Source organism: Myxine glutinosa, chromosome 4 (genome assembly GCF_964187855.1).
Source record: "Myxine glutinosa chromosome 4, kmMyxGlut1.1, whole genome shotgun sequence".
NCBI lineage: Eukaryota > Metazoa > Chordata > Myxini > Myxiniformes > Myxinidae > Myxine > Myxine glutinosa.
In genome coordinates, this window is record NC_136264.1 from 202484816 (window position 1) to 202506523 (window position 21708).

At 49.8% G+C, this 21708-nt stretch overlaps 1 protein-coding gene across 4 annotated transcripts; it reads right to left on the minus strand.

Moving 5' to 3' along the window:
• Positions 1-1107: 1107 nt before the first annotated feature.
• On the minus strand, positions 1108-21499 carry TAMM41 (TAM41 mitochondrial translocator assembly and maintenance homolog). Of its 4 annotated transcripts, none has more exons than XM_068114251.2 (8): positions 21295-21499; positions 11884-12066; positions 10160-10252; positions 9838-9991; positions 6307-6452; positions 6054-6219; positions 2573-2635; positions 1108-1848 (listed from the first exon to the last, which is right to left on the minus strand). In XM_068114251.2, the coding sequence occupies exons 1-8, from the start codon at positions 21415-21417 to the stop codon at positions 1772-1774; spliced, it is 1005 nt and encodes a 334-aa protein (XP_067970352.2). In that variant the 5' UTR covers positions 21418-21499; the 3' UTR covers positions 1108-1771. The 4 variants fall into 4 exon arrangements, with proteins under 4 accessions (XP_067970352.2, XP_067970356.2, XP_067970354.2 ...); XM_068114255.2 differs by lacking the exon at positions 21295-21499 and adding an exon at positions 17779-17865; XM_068114253.2 differs by lacking the exon at positions 11884-12066 and having other exon boundaries at positions 21295-21466.
• Between the last annotated feature and the right edge of the window lie 209 nt (positions 21500-21708).

Genomic DNA, 21708 nt, shown 5'->3' on the forward strand with positions numbered 1-21708 from the left:
TGCATTGGGCGGTTTGCTGCATTCCACTGCTGCTGTGGGGTTGTGGTTTTTCGCTGCAAGACTCCATTAGCCACGAGGTCATCTCCGAGCAGAAGGTGGGAGGAGTCGGCCCAGCGCCGGGAACAAGGCGTGGCCTTGCAAACGCCTCCTCTAGGGGCGGGATCGGTGAGCCCTCGTGACCAATCAGGGCCGAGGCGAGCTCACCGATGGGCGTGTCCTGGAGGCCGGCGGCTTGATCGCCCAAGGCGATATATAAGCGTGCGCAGAAGCCTTTGAAAAAGTCCTGAGAGCAAGCATAAAGGAGTCCTGAGAGTTGCGAGACGGGAGATCCGGCAAAGAGACAGCAAGCCATAAGTGTGAAGAGAGAGACAGCAAGCCTTGTGAAGAGAGACGTGCAACCTGCGGGAGTACGAGTGAGGGAGATGCTGTTGCCAACCAGCATTGCCGCAGCGGACTCTAACGCGTTGCTGGGAGCATCCCGGTGGTGTGAACCAGAGGGCGGAGAGCCGGCGGCTGCTCGCTCCCGGCCCGGTCGTCCTACCATCCCACCTGAACCTTCCTCTCCTTCCAGCGATTCATCCCTATCATCATCCCCCGTGTAAGTCCGATTGTTCGTCCGTCTTCTGTGTTGTCCTGGGGTTGTAAGTAAGACTGCCATAGTTAAGTTAATTTGCACTGTGTCCTTCTGGTCCGTCCCTCTTTCTGCATTATTTTATTATCCTTCCTTCTTCCTTGGTTTCTTTCATTGTGTAAATAGATACAAATAAATCATATTCGTATTTCCAACCCTTTTGTTCTTCTTCTTCTTCACATCCGTGTCGTCTTAGTGATTTCCTTCATTGAATACCTGTGGCACGATTTGGCCAACGTTCAAGGATCGGGTCTAGTTTCTGTTAATAGTTCGTGCCGCGGTTGCTAAAACCGCTCGGCAATTAACATCTGTCCGCGGTACGAACGGGGCTGTGCACCAGCCTTTCCGGAGGTCGCTGGGCAGTGTCAGGGACCACGTCGGTCAGTTATAAAAGAGGGGATTAATCCCCCCTCTAAGGGGAACAGAGGCCGACGTTGGGTTCCATAACAATATAATGAATAAGTTGCACCCCGGTGAATGGGGTCTTCTGTGAGCACATTTTATTTGCAGGTAGGACAACCATTCAAAAGTATTCCTATATTACTACAATACCCACAGTTATCCCCTGTTTGTGGTTCAAAATGGATAAATTGGGAACATCTGAATGGAATATCTTTTATTTTTAAACGTAAACCATCCATTTGCATTTCATCTAAAATACCGTAGCAAAGGTTATGGTACAGCACAGGGATATACAGTCTTCTTCTTCTTTCGTATGCAGTACAAGGCTGCGGAGTAGCATAATTGGCTGAGGGCCGGCTGTGCCACTGATGCAAATTTCACCTGTAGGTTAGGGCAGGAATTTGTAATTTGTTCACGGTGTCGGCCATAGCTCGCCTACTCTTCGTGAAAGACACCGTGGGATCTTTAATGTTCGCCAAATAATTCCGGCAGACGGGACGCCCGTTTAACGTCCATAGGAGGGACGGCACACGCACATTGATGAATCGCTCTGCTTGTGAAACACAGGACGGGATTCAAACCTGTCTCGACAGGTTATAGGTGAGTGTGCATACCTCTAGGCCCTTCTGCCAGCCCTGTGATATACAGTATCGCAGCAGTTCAAAAACATATACATTTTGTATATGTTTTAATGGTCACCAGTAACAATTGAATTGTTCCAGCAATTGTTGCACAGAATCATCTCCTCGAAGTGAGAAATCCTTTCCACATTTTCTTCACCTTCTGTGCACTGTACCTGATCGCCTTCACAGGACCTGTACACAAACAATGGCAAACACACATTCTCACCGTTCATGTTGCCAGGCTAAGTAGACGTTTGTCTGGTTAACAACATAACGCCATTAGACATCCAGTAATTGATGGATTGTGACGACGGGACGACGGGACAACTCAGGGGTAGCGTACTTCTGTATTCAGAGCTGTGTAGCCCGGATTTGATTCCTGATCTTATTGTAACATGATCACAATGGTATTTCATAGGAAGGGTGATGCATCAAGGAGAGTGCCGTTTCATACGCAGCCTGTGGCTGCTGGTTGCATCATTGCCGGAAGCGTGACTTTGCTGCAAATGCAGTGCCCCCTGTAGGTTAGGGCAGGAATTTGGAATTTTTCAGGGTGCCGGCAATAGCTTCCTCATCTTTTGGTAGGACCAATGCCATAACTATGGCACTATGGGACACTATGGCACATTAGGGCACTATGGGATCGTTAAAGACCAATGCCTAATTCAGAAAGATGAGACGCCCGTTTTTTAAACGCCCATCCGAGGGATGGAAGACACATTGATGATGAATCTAACCTGCCTGTGAAACACCAGGATGACAGTTTATATCTGGGCTGGGATTTGAAACCCAGGCTCGACAGTTCAGAGGCGAGTGGATGCGTGCACATATCACTAGGCCGTAACAGAGTTGATGATGCTTGGTGATGTGTCGTCTCGGTGAACGTCTCAAAACCCAAACCGAGTGACGGAATTACCTGCAGTGACGATCCCCTTGACGCTTTGACTCAAGCTTGACCTCTTCACAATGGTTGAAATTCCTGTAAAAGTTTGAGTAAAAATGAGAAAGAGCATTATGTTTGTTTGGCAGCCATTGCCATCACACTTCATTACTTCATTTTAATCTATTTGGAAGCCTGAAGATAACAGCTTCTCTTTCCTGAGCAAACCTGTGCCAAGGTGCGCGGTAAGGTCGTCTTTTTGCCATTCACATCGGAACCCTTGGCACAAGGTGCTGAAATCCCAGGTCCAAACCCCATATAGTGTGTTGATTGGTCCAATGTCTCCTAATGTCCAAGTAATTCATGTGAAGGTACAGGGTGACCCAAAAAAACCTCCCACATTTCGAAAGGCTGTAGCACTGGCAGTAGTGAGGCGGGAGGGGCGGGGCTAGGGTCTGTCGGTAGCCCAACCCCAACCGTCCTCAGTCGCCAACATGGCGTGGTCGGGAGCACACCGTGCATTCGCTGTCGAAGCGTTCTTCACAAACAACCGTTCCGTGATCGCCGTGCAGAGGGCCTTTCGAAGACGTTTCAGTATTCCACGGAACCAAAACGTTCCAGATCGGAAAACCATCTTGCAGTGGGTTGAGAATTTCAGGGCAACAGGCTCAGCTTAAAAAAAAAAATCACCTGGTCGACCTAGGAGCGCTCGTACGCCTGAGAATACTGAAGCATTGAGGCGATCTGTTGTGCAGTCTCCGAGACGTTCTGCACGGAAGCATGCTTTAGCTGAAGGGATATCCCGGGAAACTGCAAGGAGAATCTTACACAAAGACCTCCACTTCCATCCATACCAAATGACGGTTGTGCAAGAACTCAATGCGAGAGACTGGATAAGCCGCAGGGAGTTATGCGAGAACATTCTGCAACGTGTTCCGGAAGATGCTGTTCTCTTGTGCAGTGACGAAGCTCATTTTCATTTGAGTGGCTCCGTAAACAAACAACATTTTCGCTATTGCTCCAAAGACAACCCTCGCGTGCTACACGAAAGACCGTTGCACTCCGATCGAGTGACTGTGTGGTGCACTGTTGCCGATGTTGGCATCGTGGGTCCTTATTTCTTTGAAGAGGGTGGTGTAACTGTTACCGTAACTTCTGACCGTTACATTGATATGCTCGAAAACTTTCTAAGGCCACAACTCGAACACCTTGAGCTTGAAGAACTCGATGTGTGGTTTCAGCAAGATGGAGCTACGGCACTCACAGCTCGAAGATCATTGCAAGTGCTGAGGGAAATGTTTCCGGATCGGGTGATCTCGTTGCGTGGCGATGTTGGGTGGCCGGCCCGTTCCCCTGACCTCGCCCCTTGTGATTTTTTTCTGTGGGGCTACCTTAAATCACGAGTGTATACTCATCGACCCCAAACTCTTGAAGCCCTTAAGGTTGCTATTCAGCAGGAGATAGCCGCTGTTCCACCCGACATGACCCGTCGAGCCATGGCAGTCTTCAGAAATCGCCTCCAAGCATGTATAGACAATGACGGCCACCATTTGGAGGATGTCATCCTTAAAACATGATGAATAAAACGTGTATTTAATGAAGTTTCATGTGTGCAAATAAAATCTTGATTATCTTTAACCATTTTTGTTTCATTTACCTTTGAAATGTGGGAGGTTTTTTTGGGTCACCCTGTACAATGTCCCCTAATGTGTCCCCCACGAGTCTTTGATAATTGTAAGGATATTAAAACAAATAATAACTAGAATGTTACTCAGTAGAGAGCGTACCTCCACCTGGTTGGCCACATCTCCCAATGGTGAAGAATCACTTTAAAAAGTTCTACTAGCCGGATCCGGATCCGGGTCTTCACCAAAATCGAATCGATTAGTCCTTATCACACATCCAACCTGTCCAACAAGTTTCGTCCAAATCTGTCCACAACTTTTTGAGATATCCTGCTTTAAAAATTCTAGTAGCCAGATCCGAATCCGGATCCGGATCTTCACCAAAATCTAATAATTTCGTCCTCGTCACTCTCTGCCAAATTTAATCCGAATCCGTCCACAACTTTTTGAGATATCTTGTTCACAGACAAACAGACAGACAGGGGTGAAAACATAACCTCCATCCACCTTTGGTGGCGGAGGTAAAAAGATTGCTCGTGTAAAATGCAACGTGTTGGAGTTTGAGGAAGTTTTGCCTCTTCCACTCTTATCATTCACTATATTATCCTATAAAATAAATAAATAAATGAGGGCAAAAGCAAGACGTTTTGCATCATTTGAAGAGGTAGGGCTGACAGGGTGGCCTAGAGGTACGCACACTCGTCTCCAAGCTGTCTAGCCTGAGTTTGAATCCCGACCAAGCTATAAACTGTCACCCCAGTGTTTCACAAGCGGGTGATTCATCAATGTGTGTACCCTCCCTCAGATGGATGCTAAATGGGCGTCCTCTCTGACAGAATTCGTTGGTGGACGTTAAAGATCCCACGGTGTCCTCCATGAAGTGTAGGCGAGCTATCGCCGGCACCCTGAACAAATTACAATTCCCACCCCAACCAGCAGAGGGTATCGAGAGGGTATTGCATCAGCGGCTCAGCCCGCCCTCAACTAATGAGGCTGCCCGCAACCTTGTGCTGTATACGGACAAAGAATAATTTAAGGAGGTCAACAGATCCACATCTTCCAAAGGAAGGCCAATAATCTTCCCTCTTTTCAGACATGGGTCAAAGATGGTCAATTTCAGACATGGTCAATGAAAGAGTCTATGGGCTTATAACTTCGCCAACACAGACAGGTCGGTGGTCTCTCTGCTTCAACCAACTTCCTTTCTGGTCTTGCACCATCTTCTCTTTCCATGCCTTGTCCCTCCAGGATCCTGCATGGTGCACACGATCCACAAGCAACCCACTCTGGTGAAACTACCTAAATCCAGGATCACTGCTCACCTCCACTCATTCGTTCCTCTTTTCACCACCTGTGGAACCAACTTACACATTCTCTTCAATCTCACTCTTTTGATCTTTACCCAAAACCATGATAGTTTCTACGCTCGTTAACACCTCTCCTCTCACCACAATCCCTCCTCTTTCCAAATTCCCAGTTTTCCCTCCTGAGAGTTTCCTTCTGTAACCATCTAGTCCACCACATGCATCCTCTCCTGCCCCCCATTCTTCCCCGCACTCATTGTTTGTCCATGTATCTATTTTGTCCTTCAACTCTGCTGTTGGTGTCCCCCCCCCCCCCCCCCCTCCCCCTCTCTGCTGTTATTTTGTCCTGTTGTGTCCTGATCCGTTCAATGTACAAGTACTAGCTAGTCCACAAGCCTCGACTATGTATACAATAAAATGAATCCAGAAGGAACGCTTGTGCTGGTTGACATTCTGGATCAAGTACACCAATTAGAACAAAGACTATTAATGCTTTAAAAAAAAGTGTTAATTTATTCTTCTTTGATGGAAAGAAAAGGATAAATACGAAAAGTCCTCTTTCACCTGGCAAGATTGAAGAAAAATTACCTTTTCGCACCCAAAGACCACAATCTGGATCTTGCGAAATCTGGAGAAGAACTTCCTCGACATCACGGTTCCTGCCCGGGGGGTCCACGAGGTTCGTCAGCTGTTGTTGTAGATGTGTGGGCAGTGCCAGTAGCTGTGTAAACTGAGTGTCTGCACTCTTGTCCAACTAAAGGCAGTGCATGTGTACGTATCATTTGTCATCCATCTCTACCACAAACAACCCCACACCCCACTTCCCTTTGTGCTCGAGTACCTCCAGCCGACCTTGGCTTGGCTGGTACACAACATGGGGACTCTCGTGCAGGAATTGAGCGTACAGGTGGCGAAACTCCTCGAGGTTGAGGTGCACAATGTTCTCCACTTTGTTACGATCCTCCCCGACCACCATGCGGAAATCTCCTGGTTATAAAGAAAGAGTAGCCCAGATAGAGTGATGGATTCAACCTCTTAAATGCCTTCCATTGAACTTGAGCCAAAGTTTAGTTTGACCATTAGTTGCAGAACACTGCATATGATGATCTATGGAAAACACCTATTGCATTCAGATAAAAGGTGATTGCTTAATATTTTTGGTATTTTTGGATACAGAGTCAAGGCTTGTGTAAGACCTAACACATTACACACGAGAACAGGCACAGACCCATAACAGATACAACAAATAAAGGGAGCGGGAGACAAGAGGGGGCGAGAGAGGAAAACATACAAGCACAAAAACAGTAGAGAACAGGGATGTCGGTAGATCTGTGGAAGAAAGAGTGCCGGTGGTGGGTGGGGGATTGGGAGGTTAGGGGGGTACATGGTATAAAACAAAAGGACACAACTAGGAATTTCAGGAAAAAAGTTGGAGATTTAAAGAGGTGGATTTGGGGTGTTTTAACGGGGGTAGAAATGATCAAGGTTTTGGATGGGGAAAGATAAGAGATTATGGTGAACAGCTGTTTTAAAGACCTGGAGGGAGGAGTGGGATTGAAGAGAGTGTGGGAGTTTGTTCCAGAGGTGGGAGAAAAAGGGAAGAGTGAAGGTGAGCAGAGGAGTCTTGATTTTGGCAGTTTCACCAGAAGAGGGTTGCTGGCAGATCTTGTGCATCCTGCGGGAAAATTTGGGGGACAGAGCACAGACAGACCAGGGGGAACAAGGCCGGAGAGGAGTCCGTAGAAGACAGAAGACCACCAACCTGCCTGCGGTGAGTGAGTGAAAGGCCCTCGGTGTTAGCTTCATCGTGTGAGATACCAATCATTCTGAAAGCTTTGGTTTCTACAGCGTGAAGCCGAGATAGGTGTGAGGCAGGAGCACCAGCCCAGAGGGGAGAGCAGTATTCCATCTAGCTGCAAAGTCTAGCTGCAAAGCTGTGGTGAGGAACTCAGTTGTATGTGGTGAGGAACTCAGTTGTGCCAAGGAAGGACTTCGCACAACGGAGGATGCCCAGTCGGCGACTGGCTTTGGAGGCCAACTTGAAAATGTGGTTTTCCCAGGACAGATCATGGCAGATAGTAAGACCCAAAAGCTTGAGTGACAGAACTTCTTGGAGAGGATTGTTGAGAAAGTAGATGGGAGGGTTACCCAGAAGGTCTTTTCGGAGAGACAAAGTGAGAGTGTGAGATTTGTCAGGATTGAAAGACATGTTCCACTAGTTTGACCAGTTTGTGATATTGTCCAGGTCTGCAGAGAGTGAACAGGCAGAGCCTGCTGATGTGAGGGTTGAGATATGGAGCGGCAGAGAGTGGAGTCATCAGCAAAGAGATAGAGAGGATTTTCCAGAGAGTCAGAAAGATCATTGATAAAGACCAGAAAAAGCACAGGGCCCAGAACACTACCTTGGGGAACTCCAGCCAGAACAGGAAGGGGAGATGAGAGAATTCCATTCAGGGCCACACGTTGACTGCGACCAGAGAGGAAGTCGGCAAGCCATGTGTGGAGTTTTCCATGGATACCATAGGAAGAGAGTTTGGTGAGCAGAGCTCGGTGCCAGACCATATCAAAGGCATGAGATATGTCAAGGAAGACAGTTCTGATTTCCTGTTTGGCATTGAGGACCTCCATCCATTGTTAAGACAGCAGAAGCAGCATGCCCAGAGTAGAATGACCTGGTTTGAATCAAAATTGATGATCCGAGATCAAGCCATTGGAGAAGAGGAAGGATGATTTGATATCCGAAGCAATGATGGATTCCATGAATTTGTTGATAATTGGGAGAAGGCTGATTGGTCTGTCGTTGCAAGGATCTGTTTTTGCACATTTTTTGTGTAAAGCAGTAAAGTTGGCTGATTTCCAAGATGCTGGCAGATGACCTTGAGCAAAAGAGAGGGTGAAGATAACAAAGAGAGGGTGTGATAGAGCGGCAGAGCAGGATTTTAGGACCCATGGCCTGATGCCGTCTGGTCCAGTTGGAGAATCAGAGTCGAGGTTTGACAGAAACTTCTCCACCTTGTTGGGAGAGAAGGACACAGAGTCCAGGAGCAGCTGGGTTAGACAGGGTAAGGTGGGTACAGACAGAGATGGGTTTGGGACACAAGATTTTGAGGCAAACACAGAGTTGAGGCATTCGGCTTTTTCACGTGCGGACTCCGCTGTGTAGCCGTTTGAGGTAAGCGAGGGGATGGAGGAGGAACAAACACCAGAAACAGATTTGACCAGATGCCACCAGGATTTGGAGGAGGGAGACAGGTTTGAGAGTTCAGTCTTGAGATTCGAGAAATATTGTTTCCTGGCTCTCCTGAGGGTAGACACACACTTGTTCCGAGCCTTGTGAAAGGAACTGAGATTGCCTTCAGTTGGATTTGCCTTCCATGAGGTGAAGGCAAGTTGTTTCAGGGCAACTGCCTCAGCACAAGATTCAGTGTACCATGGACGGGAGGAAGGGTATGACAACTGAAGATTAGATGGGATAAATCTGTGCATGAGAGAGAGCCGTTTGCTTTGGAAGAATTCCCAGGATGAGTCGATGTCAGAGGCAGTCGAGATGGGACACCAGTCCAGATGATTCATGCCTGCTTGCAGACCGTGCCAGTCAGCCTGAGTGAAATGTCAGACTCCTCGATGCTGAGGAGGCTCTCTGATAATGGCCAGAGAGATATCCACTTTAACAAGCAAATTATCAGATGAACAGATTGGAGCAGAAGAACAGCAGCAGACATTTACTGGGAAGTTTGTCATAACCAAGTCTAGAAGAGAAGATACTCCATTGACTGAGATCTGGGTCGGGAAATTGACAGATTGTGTCAGTCCCAATGAGTCGCAGAAGTCCTTTGCTGAGGTGCCATGGCTGGTGTGGGAGGAACCCACACCTAGCCAGCTGGCATGATGACAGTTTAAGTCGCCACATATGAGGAAGAGAGAGTTTGGATGAGTGGATAGAAGTTGATCCATGAGTGAGGAAGATCGTTTTTGATAAATATAGCAACCCCACCACCAGGACCAGACTCAGGTCTATCATACCGGAGGAGGGAGTAACCAGGAAGAGATATTAAGGAATCAGAGACATCTTGAAGGAGGAAAGTTTCTGTTAAGCAGATCAAGTCTGGTTTGTCAGAAGCAACCTGTATGGAGAGATTAGTCAGGTTTGAGCGAAGGCCCCAGATGTTGAGGTCCATACCATGAAGGAAGAGGAAGGGGGATCATCGGATACAAGACAGGACAGGGGAGGGGAGGGGTAGGGTAAGATGAGGAAGGAGGAGGAGGTAGGGAGAGTTGTTGATGGTGTGTTGGAGATTTCAGATTGCTTCCTGTTCTATGTAAGTGTTTTTTTTGGAGTGCAGGGAAGGGCTCAAAGTGTTGACAGTTCTACCTGTGTACGAGAGTCCGGCGATGGTTGTGAAGAGCTGCTCCTCACTAAAGCTCTCAGGCAGAGTGAGCAACGCGGCAGTGATAGCACTGCGCAGGTTGGCCTGCAGTGCATTGTGAAGGCGTCCTTCACCATCCTGTTGCCTCAGGATTCTCACCTTCCAAACACAGTGCACGGGCACACACCGAGTCATCAACAATAAGGCCACCGTTGGATTTTCATTGAAAACCAGGGCTTGCGTCAAATTAAATGTGACATTCGTAGATGGGTCTCCAGCTGGGGATTAGACTGACGATCGATCTTTTGACAAATTGTGTACACTTACTGGTTTGTGGAGGCGGCCACTCACGTACAACGTCTTCCATTGTAACAAGTCGTCCAACATATCTTCAGTACTGATCACCCCGTATTTCATCAGCTGAGACAACAGCAAACACAATTAAGTATGTCCCTATTTCACTGATAACCTTCATCAATTTCAACATTGCTGTTCATTGATAATGGTTGTTGCATAGTAATGTCAGGCTGTGCAGTAGTTGCAAAGTGGTAGCAGTTGCACAGTCTATACATGGTCAGCAACAGTTGCACGCACACTAGGAACGTGGTCAGTGCTTTAGACACCAACATATAATTGTGCTGCTCTTAGAAAAAAAAAGACCACCTGGAAAACCCTCCCATCTACTTTCTGAACAATCCTCTCCAAGAAGTTCTGTCACTGAAGCTTTTGGGTCTCACTATCTGCCATGATCTTTCCTGGGAAAAGCACATTTCAAATCTGGCCTCCAAAACCAGTCACCAACTGGGCATCTTCCGTTGTGCGAAGTCCTTCTTTGGCACAACTGAGTTCCTCACCACATACAAAGCTTTCATCCACAGCTTGATGGAATACTGCTCTCTCCTCTGGGCTGGTGCTCCTGCCTCACACCTAGCTCGGCTTCACGCTGTTGCAACCAAGACTTTCAGAATCATTGGAGTCTCCCACGATGAAGCTGATTCTGAGGGCCTTTCACTCGCTCACTGCATGCAGGTTGGTGGTCTTTCTGTCTTCTACCGACTCCTCTCTGGCCTAGCTCCCCCAGCTCTGTCTGTGCTCTGTCCCCCAAGTATTCCTTCAAGATGCTCAAGATCTGCCAGCAACCCTCTTATGGTTAAACTGCCAAAATCAAGACCCTCTGCTCACCTTCACTCCTTCATTCCTCTTTTCTCCGGCCTCTCGAACAAACTCCCACACTCGCTTCAATCCCTCTCCTCCCTCCAGGTCTTCAAAACAGCTGTTCACCACCATCTCTTATCTCCCCACATCCAAATCCTTGAATTTTTCTACCCCCATTAATACACACCAAATCCACCTCTTTCAAACTCCGTTTTCTTTCCTGAAAGTCCTCACAGTGTCCATCTTGTGTATCCCATGTACCTCACCCTGACCGTCTCTCTTCCGCAGATCGCCCGATGTCCCTGTCCTCTACCGCGGTTGTGCTTCCTTGCCCCCCCCCCCCCCTCTTGTCTCCTGCTCCCTTTATGATATGATATATGTGTTAGCTCTTTTACAAGTCTCAAACTTAGTATACAAAAAACAGAGTGCTTAACATCTCGTCTATCTGAGAGTAATCAGAAATGAGTCATAAAAGGAATTTCATTTATTTTGAAAAAACAGTTCCTTTTCTTTATTTTCGTATGTAGCACGTTGCGTCTGGTAGCATAATTTACTGGGGATGCGGCTGTGCCGTTTATGCAGTGCCCCCCCCCCCGCCCCTCCCCCCTTGCAGGTTAAAACAGGAATTTGTAATTTGTTCAGTTTGCCGGAAAGATCTCGCCTACTCTTCCTGAAGGACACAGTGGGATCTTTAACGTCCACCAACTAATCCCAGCAGATGGGGCGCACAGTTTAACATCCATCCGAGGGACAGCCCGCACACTGATGCCTCGCCCTGAAACACCAGGATGACAGTTTATAGCTGGGTCTAGATTCAAACCCAAACAGCTGAGAGGTGCGTGTGCGTACCTTTAGGCCATCTTACCAGCCCCAATCAACAGCTCTCAGGTACTCACTCTGCCTTCACAGGGTACCAAGGTGTTGAAGTAGACAGACGCTCCATAGTTGAGCTGTATCTTTGCAATCCGCTGGGGTCCCACGAACCGTACCCACGAATAATGCCGTGGGTTCATTTTGAGGTTCTGGACGTGCCAGTTCGTGGGTTCATTCACTGCCAAGAGGAAGTCAAGAACGTTGTTCTAGGAAGGTTCAGGAGGGTTACATGGAAAGGTCAACGATAAAGGTCACATAGAGGGCCATCAGAAGGCTACACAATAATTGTGCAAAGTCAGAAGATCGTCCAAAAATAGCCTCACACCCGTAAATGATGGAGATGCCACAATAAATAATTTTTATTTACAACACAAATGTAAGAATTTTAAATTATTTGGAAGGTACCCTTTTTTTTTTTTTTTGGAATGTACCATTTTAAAATTCTTTGGAACGGACTATTTTAAAATTCTTTGGAACGTACAATTTTTAAAATTCTTTATAACGTAACATTTTTTATTTTTTTTGGAACGGACCATTTAAAAAATATTTGGAACGGATAATTTTTAAATTCTTTGGAACAGACCATTTTAAAATCCTTTGGAACGGACCATTTTTAATTATTTGGAACGGGCCATTTAAAAATTATTTGGAACGGACCATTTTCTAATTCTTTGGAACGTTTTTAATTCTTTATAACATAACATTTTAATTTCTTTGGAACGGACCATTTTGAAATTAATTGGAATGGACCATTTTTTAATTCTTTATAACGTAACATTTTTTATTTCTTTGGAACGGACCATTTTCTAATTCTTTGGAGCGTTTTTAATCCTTTATAACATAACATTTTAATTTCTTTGGAACAGACCATTTTGAAATTACTTGGAATGGACCATTTTTTAATTCTTTATAACGTAACATTTTTTATTTATTTGGAACGGACCATTTTCGAATTCTTTGGAACGTTTTTAATCCTTTATAACATAACATTTTAAATTTATTTGGAACGGTGAGGGAGCTGTGCTCGCACGAATAAGCCAGACAAAATGGACGACACAGGAACGAAGTTTCACCGAGCTATTTATTGTAGCTCAAAACGAAAGAACTCAAAAGCACTGAATCAGCCCATCAAACGGGCGGCAATTTATAAGGCAAACTCAACACACAAAAAACCACGCCTCTCAGGCGCGGCGTGGTATGCAAATAGGTAAGCCACGCCTCTCAACGGGGCGTGGTATGCAAGACAAGTGTTCGCCCGGGAAAGGCAAGTCTGGACACGCCCGGGCGAATCCGGACAAGTGACCACTCGCCGGTTGCGTCATCGGCCAGTGCACGGTAATTGTGTCATGCTTCCGGTAACCGCTACATGCGCCCCCCCAGAATTAACATGCATCGGGAGAGTCAGTTTGAGGGGGTCCTGATGACCCGGCCGAAACGACCCCTGGCGATTCGTGGGGGGGGGGGGGGGGGGGGGATGGTGGTAGGTGGCGTGGCGGTGGATGGTCGGGCGGGGGGCTTGGATGACGGGGGACGGCCCCGTCGTGGAGGAAGGGCCAACCGTGGAGGTTGGTCGAGTTCCAAATGGGCCGGCTTGAGGTGGTCCACGGAGATGCGGTCCGGCTTGCCGCCGATGTCGATGATGAATGACTTGTCGTCCCTCTTCAGGACCGGAAAGGTCCATTGTACGGTGGCCGGAGCGGTCGCCGGTGTGCGTCGTGCCGGATAAAAACGTACTCCGCAGTGCGGAGTGCTGGGGGGACGTGGGGTTGGGGGCAGCCGTGGTGGGACGTGGGCACGGGGGCAAATCTCCTGGCGGCCTCCTGGAGGACCGAGCGTTGGCGAGCCGCGGACCAGGGGCCGGTGTCGTCAGGGATGAATTCGCCCGGCATGCGCAGTGGCTGGCCGTAGACCAGCTCGGCGGTGGAAGCCTCGAGGTCCTCTTTAGGGGCCGTTCGGAGGCCCAATAGGACCCACGGGAGCCTGTCGGCCCAACCATCGTCCTGGAGGCTGGCCCTGAGAGCGGCCTTCATCGAGCGGTTGAACCGCTCGCACAAGCCGTTGGCTTGGGGGTGGTAGGCCGTGGTGCAGTGAAGCTTGACCCCCAAGGCCTGGGTGACCGTGTCCCAAAGCTCGGAGGTGAATTGCGGGCCTCTGTCGGAGGAGATGTCCGAGGGCGCGCCGAAACGGGCAATCCAAGTGCCAACGAAGGCCTGCGCCACGTCGGCGGATGTTGTTGATGCCAGCGGGACGGCCTCCGGCCACCTGGTGGTCCTGTCCACCATCGTGAGGAGGTGGGTGAAGCCCCGCGAGGAGGGAAGGGGTCCCACCAGGTCCACATTGACGTGGTCGAAGCGCCGCGCGGGCACATCGAATGGTGCCAATGGGGCCTGGGTGTGCCGGTGGACCTTCACGCGCTGGCAGGCGACACAGGCATTGGCCCAGTCACGGACGTCTTTACGGAGCCCGTGCCAGACGAATTTCGCTGCCACGAGCTTCTGTGATGCTTTCCGGCCCGGGTGGGAAAGGCCGTGGAGGGCGTCAAAAATGTGCCGCTGCCATCCGGTGGGCACGATGGGGCGAGGTTGGCCCAGGGAAACGTCGCACAGGAGAACTGTGCCTGTGTCCTCGAAGGGGACGTCGGCCAACCGCAGGCCTGTGTCCGCTGTCCGGAGGGCTTGCACCGTGGGGTCGGCGGTCTGGTCGGCCGCCATGCGGGCGAAGTCCACACCCAGGTGGATGGCGTTCGCGCCAGACCGGGAGAGGCAATCGGCCACAGCGTTAATTCGGACACGGCGGAGAGGTGGCGCTGCTGGCGGGCCGACCACGGCTCTGCAACCTTGGCCATGGTGAAGACCAGGGGTTTGTGGTCCACAAACGCCGTGAACGGGCGGCCTCCAAAAGATGGCGGAAGTGGCGAGCAGCCAGATAAAGGCCGAGGAGCTCACGGTCGAAAGCGCTATACTTGCGCTCGTTAGGGCGAAGCTGCCGGCTGAAGAAGGCCAGCGATCGCCAAGCCCCGTTCACACACTGTTCATGCACGGCGCCCACCGCGTAGTCGGAAGCGTCCGTGGTGAGGGCGATGGGTGCGTCGAGCGCCGGGTGTGCAGCATGGTCACGTTGGCGAGGGCCAGCTTAGCGCCCGTGAACGCCGCGTCCATCTCTGTGGTCCAGGCGACGTCGTGCTTGGCCGGCTTGCCCCGGAGGGCTTCGTACAGTGGGCGCATGAGTTGGGCGGCGCGAGGCACGAACCGGTGGTAAAAATTTACCATCCCCAAAAATTCCTGTAGGGCCTTGATGGAGCGGGGGCGCGGGAAACGTGTGACTGCCTCCACCTTGGTAGGCAGCGGGACGGCCCCGCGCTTCGTGATGCGGTGCCCCAGGAAGTCGACGGCCGTTACACCAAACTGGCATTTCACCGGGTTGATGATGAGGCCGTGCTGGCCGAGGCGCTCAAAAAGCGTGCGCAGGTGGACGAGGTGCTCCGCCCGGGAAATGCTGGCGATGAGAATGTCATCCAGGTAGACGAACAGAAAGGTGAGAACGCGCAGCACACTGTCCATCAGCCGCTGGAAGGCCTGGGCCACGTTCTTAAGGCCGAACGGCATTCGGAGGAACTCGAAGAGGCCAAAAGGTGTAATTCCAGCCGTCTTCAGAACGTCGGCCGGCCGTACAGGTACCTGGTGGTAGCCCCGAATAAGGTCGACCTTGGAGAAGATCACCCGCCCCGCCAAACGGGCGGAAAAGTCCTGTATGTGTGGTATCGGGTACCGGTCGGGGGTGGTGGCGTCGTTGAGGCGGCGGGAATCGCCGCATGGTCGCGATCCGCCACCCGGTTTGGGCACGATGTGCAGGGGCGAGGCCCACGCGCTATTCGAGCGCCGCACAATTCCCAATCGCTCCAGCGCGTCGAATTCCGCCTTCGCTACGGCGAGTTTGGCCGGCTCGAGGCGGCGAGCCCTGGCGTAGACCGGTGGACCTGTGGTCGGGATGTGGTGTTCGACGCCGTGCTTGACGGCGGCAGCGGAAAACGTCGGCTGCGTGAGGGCGGGAAACTCGGCGAGTAGGCGGGTGAAATCGTCCACGGCCGGGAGCGCGCAGGCTAGCTTGGTCGGAGCGGAGCCGCTCAATGAGCAAGCGAGCGAGCTGAAGGTCTCCGCGTTGAGCCGACGCCGTTTGACGCCGACCAAAAGCCCATGCGCGCAAAGAAAATCTGCACCCAGCATGACCATGGGCACGCTTGCCGTGATGAAGTCCCACCTGAAGCGCTGGCCCCCGAAGCAGAATGCGACGCTGCGCGAACCGAAGGTGCGGATGGAGGAGCCGTTTGCGGCGACCAAGGCAGGGCCGCACAGCGCGGCCTGTTTGTCCTGCACCGAGGCGGGTATCACGCTCAGCTGAGCGCCGGTGTCACACAAAAAACGCCGCCCGGACTCTGTGTCCGTGATAAACACAAGGCTGCCTGAATGGCCGACGCTCATGGCAGGCAGCGAGCGCCAGCCTGGTCGTTTCCTGATCCGCCGAAAGTGCACGGTGGGCGTCACGTTCTGGCCTTCTGCCCGAAACTGGCGTGGTAATAGCACATGGTCCGCTCTGGTGGAGGCTCCGGCGGTCGCGTCGGGTTCGGTCGACGGGGCGTCGCGGCAGCCGTCAGTGGCGCGGACTCGGCCGGTGGTGGCGCTGGTTGTGGCGCGGGCGTTGCCTCGGTCGGCCCAGGGTTCCAGGTGGCCGCTCCGATGTGTCGCCTAGCCGAGAAAGATTTATCGGCCTCCTTGGCCAGGGCGCGAGGGTCCGTGATGGGCGAGTTAGCCAAAGCTAACCGTACTTGCCCGGGTAGCCGCCGGAGCAACAGCTCGCGGAAGAGGAAGTCCGGGCTGTGGTCACCGAGAAGAGCAAGCATGTGGTCCATGCGTTCGGATGGACGGGCCTCGCCCAGCTCCAGGAGGTCGAGTAGTTGTCACGCGCGTTCGGTCTCCGTGAGTCTAAACGCACCGAGGAGTAGGCCTTTGAGCGCGCCGTATTTGTCGGCGTCCGGCGGGTGCTGTAGGAAGCTCAGGACCCGGGCTGCGGCAGAGGCGTTGAGCGCGGAGACCACGTGGTGGTAGCGCGTCGTGTCCTCCGTAATTTTCCGCAGGGCGAATTGAGAATCGGCTTGAGCAAACCAAACGGCCACGTGCGACTCCCAAAAGCCCGGTAGCTTCAAAGCTACAGCTGACTCCATCGCCATGTTCTTAGAAAGGGGTCACCAATTGTGGGAGCTGTGCTCGCACGAATAAGCCAGACAAAATGGACGACACAGGAACGAAGTTTCACCGAGCTATTTATTGTAGCTCAACACGAAAGAACTCAAAAGCACTGAATCAGCCCATCGAACGGGCGGCAATTTATAAGACAAACTCAACACACAAAAAACAATGCCTCTCAGCCGGGGCGTGGTATGCAAATAGGTAAGCCACGCCTCTCAACGGGGCATGGTATGCAAGACAAGTGTTCGCCCGGGAAAAGCAAGTCTGGACACGCCTGGGCGAGTCCGGGCAAGTGACCGCTCGCCGGTTGCGGCATCGGCCGGTGCAGGGTAATTGTGTCATGCTTCCGGTAACCGCTACAACGGACCATTTTCAAATTACTTGGAATGGACCATTTTTTAATTCTTTAGCATGACCCAGCTAGGGTTTGAACCACGGACCTCCCATACTCAGAGCATACACTCTATCACTGCACCGGGATGTTGATAGATTATAATGGATTGATTTACAGATAGCCTTGCTGAACAAGTACAATCATAGCCATAGTATTTTAGCGAAAAAGAAAAACTCCAGATGAGACAATGATGAGGCCGAGAAGTCCCTATGGGTTTCATAAAACAAATGTTAAAACCCAGGAGATAAACAGCCCAGATTTCATAATAGTCTTGCACTCACAAAACTGGTTATTTCATTCACGGAGCTGCTGGTTGCATCATTGCTGGGAGCACGGCTGATGCGGTGCCCCCTGTACTGTACTGTAGCAGTGTAGGATAGAGCACGGAGGTATATAATAAACTGGAGAGCCAATGACGGCTGTCGGCTGAAGCTAGCGGAAGTTGCTTGGCGGCCATATTGGGAAGCCGATTGTGACATTCGTCCACATCCATCAGGGCAAGTAATACAATACACCGGACTCGAACATGCAACTAAATTGGAAGTTTATTGTTCAATAGTTGTTATTTTTCCTTAGCTATCTGATGCCAATAACTGCAAATGAGGGTTGTATAAATTACAGCACTAGGTGGTTTGCCATTGCCTTCCCACTTCGCAGTAGCAGTAGGTAGGGCAGGAAGTTGTTCAGGGTCCTGGTACGAATCCCGATCCTGGTATTTCACGGGCAGGGCGACTGATCATCCTGGCGAACGTTAAGCCGGCTGTCTTGTCTGCTAGTGAAGGAGCTGGGGCTCCCACGTCGATCGGGGAATCGGAATCGGGGAATGGAAGCTGAATGACAGTTGGAAAGTGCCTGTAGCATACTTTATGATAAATGGATTGTCGGGGAAGGAACAGGCGAATTTGGTGACACAATGTCTACTAAAATTGCATGATATCGGTGCAGAGGTGGTTTCCTTAACTTGCGATGGACCGTCCGCTCATTTGACAATGTTACGTGAGCTAGGTGCCGACATCACGCCGCAGAATGTGAAACCAACATTTCCCCACCCAGCAAATCCCGAAAAGAAAATTTGTGTTGTACTCGATGCATGTCACATGCTTAAACTTGCAAGAAACTGTCTTGGATCCATGAAAATGATGGAGGATGGCAACAAAAAAGTCATCGCGTGGAAATACATCCAGGCACTCTTTGATCTGCAGAAGAGGGAAGGCTTGCGTCTGGGAAATAAGCTCTCCCGGAAACACATCGAGTGGAAGAGCAATGTCATGAAGGTGGACACAGCTGCTCAGACATTGAGCACTAGTGTGGCAGATGCAATTCGGTTTTGCAGGGACACTTTGCAACTATCAGAATTTCAGGGCAGTGAGGCTACCTGCCAATACATTGAAACATTGGACAAACTGTTTGACATTCTAAATTCTCGCAATCCATTGGCACGAAACTACAAGGCACCACTCATGACATCACGAGAAGGACTTTTCCTGCCATTCCTGGATACTGCCTACAGTTACTTGTCCAACATCAAAAACATGAATGGTCAAGTTATGACCAATACGCGTTTGAAAACCCCCTTCATTGGTTTCATGATCTGCATAGAGAGTGTCAAAATTTTGTATTTCACATATGTCAAACCTGCCTCATCTCCCCTGCGATACCTGCTCACGTACAAAATGAGCCAAGACCACATTGAACTTTTCTTTGGAGCGGTCCGCATTGCATGTGGAAGTGGGAATAACCCAACGGCCCGGCAGTTTGTTGCCGCATATAAGCGCCTCTTGATGCGACATGACATCAAGTCTGCAAGTGGGAACTGTTCTGCACAGGACTCAACCAGAATCCTGAATGCGGCTTCCTTCAAGTGCGTTGCAACGCAGGCTGTGCCTGACGAGAGTCACGACATGTTGGTGGCCAGACGATACGACCTGGAGTTGAGATCGCCGGCAAAAGAGGACCACGACTATGCGGATATTCCAAATTTTGAGCAACTTTCCATCTTTACAGAGTCATGTGTTGGCTATATTGCCGGCTATGTGGTGAGGATGGTGAGGAAGACTCTGAAGTGTAGCCAATGTCTTTCTGCATTGACCAGTAACAACGAAGAATGGCAAACCACACCAATGTACAGCCTGATTGTTACCAAGAACAGGGGTGGCCTCATAGTTCCCTCGCACAGTGTTGTTCGTGTCTGTGAGGCGACTGAACGCTGTGTCAAGAGGCTCCTGGCTGTAAGCAATGGCAAAATGCCTCGTGAAAGTGGGATAAGAGTGGCAATTTCCACTTCTGTCCTTTCTGAGGTCGGTCGGTCTACATTTGCTTCCTTGGATCGGCACATGTTTGACTGTGAGGCAGACAGCAACCATGTGTTTGCTTTAATACATTCTGTATCACAATCATACAGCAAGATACGTTTCCATCATGTTGTGAGAACACTCGATGATGACATGAAGGAAGAGCGCATCAGGAAAAAATATTGCAAACTGGTCCTGTTTGCTCACCAGTGAGGCAACACCAGAGCAAGCTGAAATATAAGAGCGACCTCATCTCTACATGGTGTGGGTGTGTTTTGTGGGTTAACTGTGAATTGTGTGGGTTAACTACATGACAGCGTTTCATGTCATTTATGTGACTGACTCACTGTTGATGTGTTGCTGACCCATGTCAGTGTAGAATAAACTCTGGTTATCATTATATCTGCGTGGTTTCTAACATCTCGGTAATAGAAACATACACATCTTAGTTACAATATAATGACTGAATTAAGTAACATCATATAACATGACAACAAATCAGATCTTTATATTGAGGAATATTATAGAACAAGCCAAAGAATGGCAAACGACGATGTACCTCAATTTTATAGATTTCTAGAAAGCTTTCGACTCCTTGCCCAGAGAAAGTCTGGGTCATAATGAAGAAATACAGCATACCTGGAAAATTAGTGAACCTTGTAAAAGCCCTTTACCAAGACTTTCAATGTGCGGTCGTCGACCAAGGTGAAACAACAGAATGGTTCAAGGTGAAGACAGGAGTTAAACAGGGGTGTAACATGTCAGGATTCTTATTCCTACTAGTGGGTGATTGGGTCATGAGAAGAACGATAAAGAACACCGAGCGGTAATTTTGGGCACTTTTTTTTCAAACAAGCTCTAAACCATTGGATTCCCCAGGAAAAATGCGTCTAGAACCAACTTCAAACTTAATGAACACCATTTCCTTAAAGAACGGGATTCTGAGCCCGAATATCAGTTCAAATATTAGTATTCTATATTAATTAAATAGTCGGCGGTCCTAAAATTCGCTCCAGCTGCATCATCAGTGCGCCACGCCTTTGCTTTGACAGGCTTACGATCGGCTTCCCAATATGGCCGCCAGACTATTTCCGGTGGCTTCACGGCGGCTAATGCTGCGAGGTGGCCAATTGGCTCTCCATATTATATACCTCCGTGGGATAGAGCAGTAATTTGTTCAGGGCACCGGCGATAACTCGCCTACTCTTCCCGAATTACCACTTGGGGTCTTTAACGTCCACCAATTATTCCTGGCATATGGGACAACCAGCTTAAGCCTTAATGACAGTCTACAGCTGGGTCGGGATTCGAACCTCACCTATCCTTCCAGCCACAACCGGAAGTGACGTAGTGCGAAGCTGTTTTAGCGCAGTGCTGTTCGGTGTGTTGCATCATCCCAAAGTTAGGGTTCCGTTTCCTGTATTTTAATTACCTCACCATCATGATAAACTTTCTGATCGATTCCAACATTACGACACAAGTTCAAGCCGGGTACCGCGTACATACCCCCGGTTGGGAGCCACGCTGAGCCAGCACGCCGGATCCGTACGCCAGCGAGAGGCTCACGTTTCCAGGGAAACACGAGAGGATCCGGCGCAGCAACCCAAGGCACACACCGCCCGCACACATTACGCGGCTCACTGCACGGACACGCTGCACGACCCCAAGCTAAACTCGCGACCCCGGAAGTGGTAAATTACTTTTAAAATATAACATCGGCAATGAGGTAATAGATGAAATTATAATACTACTGGGCGTAATTATTAAACTAAAACAGGAGATTCTGCAGACGATATAATTCGATGGATTTATACGGAAATCTACGGCAATCTATATACAACACATTGTTACACTTGCCTTGAAATCGCGTTCTGTCAGTGAGATTCAACCAGAAGTCAGAACCACCAATTTATACCATTC